At 42.6% G+C, this 6,772-nt stretch overlaps 1 protein-coding gene across 1 annotated transcript; it reads left to right on the top strand.

Moving 5' to 3' along the window:
* The first annotated feature begins 595 nt into the window (after positions 1–595).
* LOC109150807 lies at positions 596–6,420 on the top strand. The gene is made up of 2 exons (XM_019298783.1): positions 596–2,248; positions 2,323–6,420. The coding sequence occupies exons 1-2, from the start codon at positions 596–598 to the stop codon at positions 6,418–6,420; spliced, it is 5,751 nt and encodes a 1,916-aa protein (XP_019154328.1).
* Positions 6,421–6,772: the final 352 nt, after the last annotated feature.

The raw sequence follows: 6,772 nt of genomic DNA, 5'->3' as shown, positions 1-6,772 counted from the left end.
ATCGCTGTCTACTCCTTCGTTCATTTCTCTGCCGTTCTTCAATCGTGAATTGTGTGTTCTTTGGATTGTGAATCTCAAACTTGTATACTTTGTCTCTAGACATCTAGATGAGAGGAATACGAATTTCGTTCTTGAATCTGGCAACGTAGATTACTTCAAACCCTAATCTACGACGCCAGATCTCCATCACGTGTGCTTTGAAAATCTGTTCTGTCTATATCTTCCTTCGTATTTTTTTCAATCTATATACCGCTAACCGTTGATTTTTCAAAGTAAATCAAGCTTAATCTTCAAACCCTAATGTACGACAGTGAATCTCCTAATCTACGACTCCAGATGTACTAATCTGCGACCGAAGGTATGTTGTTTGTACATTGTTCTTCTACATCTCTGTTTTCTTTTTATGTAGGTAGAAATTCTCAATGTTAGATTTTTGCAGGAAATTCACTAAAAATTTTGTTAATCTAAAACCTAGGGTTTAAGTTTCAGTTTAAAACATAACTAAAGTTTTTCGATTTTAATATCCAAATTAGGAATCAATATAGTAGAATTCGTGGACCGTTGGCCTCTATGGACCGTTTCTTGGAATGAGAATATGAGTATTCCGACCGGAACCAGCCCTGAGTTGGCCTCACCGGCGGCGACCAATCGGTCGCTGGAGGACCAGGACCTACTGGAAAGAAGTACGAAGAAGACAAAAAGAAGGCGAGAACTACCAGTCAGCATCGCATCGCAACCAGGCACAGAGACGGTGGCGGAGACTCCAATGGGGGACGAGCTAATGTCGCCGGACAAGTGGACAACGCCGGCTGTGACTCCGAGCAATGCATGGCATAGGAAAGAGGTAACTCCTCAAACTGATCTTGAAATTGTCTCTGATGACGACGAGATGGACGAGGATGGCTTCGTCTCGGAACACCCAATTATCCGGGTAACCAAGGAAGAAAAAGAGAGGTTGCGCCGGCCATGGCGCCGGTCACTCATAATCAAAATCTTGGGTAGAACTGTTAGCTACCCGTATCTTCTTCAACGTTTAAGGAAAATGTGGAGATCGGAGGCCCACTTCGACTTGATTGCTCTCAGCCATGATTATTACATAGCGAAATTTGAATCGCTCAGAGACTATGAATATGCGAAATATGAGGGACCATGGATGATTATGGACCACTATGTGGTAGTTCAGGAATGGCAACCTAACTTCAGTCCACGGAAGAATAAGACCAGAAAAGTTCTGGTGTGGGTGCGATTTCCAGACATACCTATTGAGTACTTCGATGATGAATTCCTCAAGAAAATTGGAAAAACAGTGGGACGACCGGTTAAAATTGATACTGCTACGAGCCTTGCATCTAAGGGGAAGTTCGCAAGGATTTGTCTAGAGATCGATATATCCAAGCCTTTAGAATCGAAATTTGTCCTAAACTTTGAGGAATGGCCTATAGAATATGAAGGAATACACTCAATATGCTTTTCTTGTGGACGGTATGGCCATCGAACGGAGCAGTGCAGCCCGGAGATACAGGCAGAAAATGAACCGGGTGAAGGAAATGCTTTACCTGAGAAAAGGCAAATCAACAACCAAGTACCAAAAGAGAAATATGGTACTTGGATGTTAGTTACCCGAAAAGCGAGAAGATACCCAAAAAGGGACAACACATCAGGAGCAGGAGTACAAAGGGGAAGATATCAGTCTTCGCCCAAGCCTAACCAAGCTGCAGATAATAGTATAGGAGTGCAATCTAGTTTTGCCTCTTTGGATGGACTGGAGGATACTGGAATGGAGCATGATCAAAGAGAGCAAGGAAGGAGCCCGACAGCACAACAGACTGGACCTACACTGCCCAGAATTAGAACCAGACGAAACAAGACACCAGACCAAAATGAACAGAGAGGGGTGGCGAATGAGATGCCAAACAATGGGACACAAAGGGACATACCAAGGCAACCTGTAGCAGCCACTCGTGGAGGATTCAGAGGCCAATCGAGCCAAAGACCGATGCCTAACCGAGCCGCTGCTGAGGACAGCCACACAGTAGTAAGAGGATCAAACAAAGGAAAGAACATAACTACTACCCAGGTCCACCATACTGAGGACCACCCAGAATCTTCATACATGGCTGGACTAGAGAAGGCATACATGGATGATCCACCAGATACTGCCCACACCAACCGAAATGTTGATCTTGACGAACCACCGGATGTGGCCTTGCAGGAGCAAGAGGATTTTATGAATCAGGATGGTGATGTGGCACTAAGCCACATGCGCTCTTGAGCGCTCTTTTGTCCTCTGTTTTTATGATATTTATTGTTTGGAATTGTCAGGGTGCAGCTTCTAGTTCTTTTAAGCGCACCCTTCGTCAGTTTTGTAGGGATTCTAATCCCTCGTTGATATGTCTACTCGAGCCTAAGGTTTCAGGCAATCAAGCCAATAAGCTATGCAATAGCTTTGGCTTTGATGAGTGGATTAGGGTAGAAGCAGTGGGCTTTTCGGGAGGCATTTGGATCCTCTGGAAAAACTATATCAGCATTGAAATAATTAGGACTAATCCTCAATATATTTCTGTTCAGGTGAACGATTGCGAGATGGGTCCTTGGGTGTTATCCTTAGTATATGGAAGCCCTTGCCAAAGTCTTAAAAGGAAGATGTTTGCTGAGCTTTCGCATCAGAATCTTGATCCACAACCTTCCTGGTTAGCTGTTGGAGATTTTAACGCAGTGACAGGACATGAGGAAGTGAGCAATCCAGCAAGCTTTTCATCTACCAGATGCAGCGATTTTAATGATTGGATATTTAGGCAAGGCTTAATCGATTTAGGATATGAAGGATCGAAGTACACTTGGAAGAGGGGGACCAATACAGAAACGTTCAAAGGAGCTCGGCTTGATAGAGCTCTAGGAAATTTGGACTGGAAAATTAAATTCCCGGACGCAGCAGTAGTTCATTTACCAATGCTTTGCTCAGATCACTGCCCGTTGCTTGTCAATACCAGGAAAACCCGGACAATACCCGCAAGCAGAAGTTTTAGATTTAATATGGCATGGACTACTCATGCTACCTTTCATGCTTTGGTATATGGAACTTGGAGCACCAATGATGAGTTGAAGCCAAATTTGAAGAGGATGGCAGAAGCACTCAAAGATTGGAATATTAGCACATTCGGCAACATTTTTCATAGGAAAAAGAGACTGCTAGCAAGGCTAAACGGGATTCAGCAATGCATGACAGTCCAACCAAGAAGAGATCTCCTAAAATTAGAAACAAAATTAAGGCATGAATTTGAAGAAACTCTTTACCAAGAAGAGTTGCTATGGTTCCAACGCTCTAAAGAAGAATGGATTGTGTCAGGAGACCGCAATACAAGATTCTATCACGCGGCAACATCAGCAAAAAACAAACACGATAGGATTAAAGTTCTGAAGGATGAAAACGGGCACATACTTACTGATGAAAGTGAAATAAGAGAACACATTCAAAGATACTTCATGGCCTTATTCTCAAAGGAACCAAATGCCTGCTCACAGCCACTATTGCAAGGGGCTTTCCCGAGACTATCTACCACTGATTGGGCAGAGATTAACAAACCTTTTGGCGCCAACGAAGTTAAGGAAGCATTATTTGAAATGGCCCCATGCAAATCACCAGGGCCAGATGGGTATACAGCAGGATTCTATCAAAAAGCTTGGAGCTTAGTAGGAGATAGCTTGATTAAGTTCACAGAAGAATTTTTTAGAGACGGCAAGCTGTTTCAAGGATGTAATGATACCTTCATATCCCTGATCCCCAAAGTGGGCAACCCGGAATCAATAAAACAGTTTCGACCAATCGGGCTTTGTAACGTCGCATATAAGCTCATAACAAAAATGATGGCAGTAAGGTTAAGAACCATCCTCAGCAAGTTGATCGGCCCATTTCAAGCTAGCTTTGTGCCGGGCAAACAAATCACAGACAATATCCTAGTTTATCAAGAGGCCTTGAACTCAATGAAGACTAAAAAAGGAAAGGTAGGATGGATGGTGATGAAAATAGACCTTGAAAAAGCTTATGATAGACTCTCTTGGAGTACAATCGAAGACACATTGGTAGAGATTGGCTTCAACCAAACATGGACAAGGAATATCATGCATTGCATCTCCTCACCTAGGATGGCAATACTTTGGAACGGGCAGCAAACAGATTGGTTTCACTCGGGAAGGGGAATTAGACAGGGAGACCCTCTATCCCCTCTACTTTTCGTTTTATGCATTGAAAGATTCAGTCACATTATTCTTAACTCCGTTAGACAAGGTAGATGGAAAGGGATAAAAATATCTAGACTTGGCCCTTATGTTTCTCACCTTTTGTTTGCAGACGACATGACCTTATTTGGGGAAGCAACAGTAGAACAAGCAGTTGAAATGAAGAGGTGTATTGATCTATTTTGCATGAGTTCGGGGCAGAGAGTAAACTACCATAAATCGTCAGTGTTTTTCTCCAAAAATACTAATGAAGAGGTGCAAAAAAGAATCGTTGACACCCTCGGCATCCCTAAAGTTACCAACTTAGGAAAGTACCTGGGAGTCCAGTCCATTCATGGGAGGCTCAAACAAGATTCATTTGAAGGTATCATCGATAGAATCCGGTCCAAATTGACTGGTTGGAAAGCAAAATCACTTTCACTTGCAGGAAGACATGTGTTGGCACAGTCAGTCCTATCTACGGTCCCATTTTATGCCATGCAGACCACCCTCTTACCGAATGGAGTGATATCAGCCATAGAAAAATTAATCCGGAGCTTTATATGGGGAGGTGACAGTGATGGCAGAAAAGCTCACCTGGTTAATTGGGATACGGTAACCAAAAGTAAGGCTCATGGTGGGCTGGGAATTAAGAGGTTAGAAAAGATGAATCATTCTTTCATAGCTAAGTTGGGATGGAGAATCCTACAAGGGGAAGATAGCCTATGGATCAGAATTTTTAAGGCAAAATACCATCTTTCTGATGTTGATTGTCGATTGTGGCAAGCTAGGAGTAACATGTCCAATGCGATGAAAGGAATCCTAAAAGCCATCCCAATTCTGGAGAAAGGAATCAAAAGGCATGTGAGAAATGGACGCAACACTCTATTCTGGACACAGGAATGGCTAGAAGAAGCCCCACTACTAGAGCATGCAACCAGAACAATACCATCTTCTGATCAGGATCGACTGGTGGCCAGCTACTGGAAGGCAGATCTAGGTTGGCAGTGGGATGAGCTTACTCAGTTCTTACCGGCGGAAACACTAAACAAACTGGCTCTGTATCTCATTCATGAGGAAGAGGAAAGTAATGACAATGTATGCTGGAAAATGGAAGACTCCGGAGGATTCTCGGTTGCTTCGGCATACGACATTGCCACAGGAATGTTGGAACCAGTGGAAGCTGCAAAATGGAATAGCATATGGAAGTTGAAGGTACCCAACCGTATTCGAACATTTCTTTGGCTTGTTAAGCATGGCAGGATAATGTGCAACAGTAACAGAGCTAGGCGAAGACTAACTGATTGCGACAAGTGTGATTTATGCAACACCAAGACCGAAGACATTGAGCATGTCCTTAGGCGGTGCCCGGCAGCAGAGGAAGTATGGAAATCAATATCCCGACTTGATTATGAAAGAATGAAGGAGGCCCCCTTTCAAGAATGGTTGGAAGATGGCCTATCTGATAAAAGGAAAGGAAGAGAACCAGCAAGTAAAAGCACGCTGTTTTCCACAACCCTCTGGTGGATTTGGAAATGGAGGAACGAAAGAGTATTCAATGGATCATCGAGACCCTTACAGTATAAGATATCATGGATCAAGATGCAAGCCAAGGAGACAACAACAGCCTTTGATAGAGCCTTGGGTCGAGTTACGGCAGATGAGTCCAGCATTTGGAAGATGCTCTCATGGTCAAAACCGAAAGAGGACTTCGTTAAAATAAACATTGATGGCTCGGTGGATCTATTGACAAACAGGGCTTCTTGTGGAGGAATCATCAGAGACAATAGTGGAAGCTGGAAAAAAGGATTCATGTTTAATATGGGAAACTGCACCCCATTTGAAGCGGAATCTTGGGCACTTTTAAAGGGCATTCAGCTTGCCATTCAAATGGGAGTTAAAAAAGCTATGTTTGAATCAGATTCCTCTCTGTTGGTGAACTATATGACGGATTCAAGACAACCAACGACGGCCGCCCACAACATACTGGAAGGGTGCAAGAAGGAATTGCAAAGGTTAGAAGCCTGGGAGGTGACTAATATATCCCGTGAGCAAAACCAAGCAGCAGACAAACTGGCCAAGCTTGCGAGGAATTTTCCCAAAGGTGTCCATATACTAGATGATCCTCCTGTAGCAATAATGGGCATAGTAGAAGATGACATTATGGGATTGCCCTCTTGGCGCCATGTGTGTAATACAGTGTAAACTCTAATTGTTTGTTATGGGGTCTCCCCCCACCAAGATTTAAAAAAAAAAAAAAAAAGTTTCAGTTTAAAACAGTATTTCCCGGTTGGTAGTTGTAATTGGTAGCCTGAAATGTAGTTTCTTCTTGATTTTTGTGTGTTGAATGGTTATTGTTTGTTTTCGGAGTAAAATAGAGATTTTTGCACACAATATCAGTTACTTGTTATTTGAAATTTGAATCTATACAAAATTTTGACAAATCAATATTCACTGTTATAGTATCTAAATCAATTTTTTTTTTACATCTCTGCAAACTGAAGTATTGAAATTTGAGAATTTAAAATCCATACTATAATTACAACTCATTTTATTT

This window comes from Ipomoea nil, unplaced genomic scaffold, assembly GCF_001879475.1.
Source record: "Ipomoea nil cultivar Tokyo-kokei standard unplaced genomic scaffold, Asagao_1.1 scaffold2280, whole genome shotgun sequence".
In the NCBI taxonomy this organism is placed as follows: Eukaryota; Viridiplantae; Streptophyta; class Magnoliopsida; order Solanales; family Convolvulaceae; genus Ipomoea; species Ipomoea nil.
This window is presented reverse-complemented; position numbering and strand designations above follow the sequence as displayed.

Excerpts from the sequence above, each read along its gene's own strand:
- LOC109150807 (XM_019298783.1), top strand. The coding sequence starts at position 596 with ATGAGTATTCCGACCGGAACCAGCCCTGAGTTGGCCTCACCGGCGGCG. Across the intron at positions 2,249-2,322 it reads TGAATCAGGATGGTGATGTG|GGTGCAGCTTCTAGTTCTTT; the intron begins GCACTAAGCCAC and ends TGGAATTGTCAG.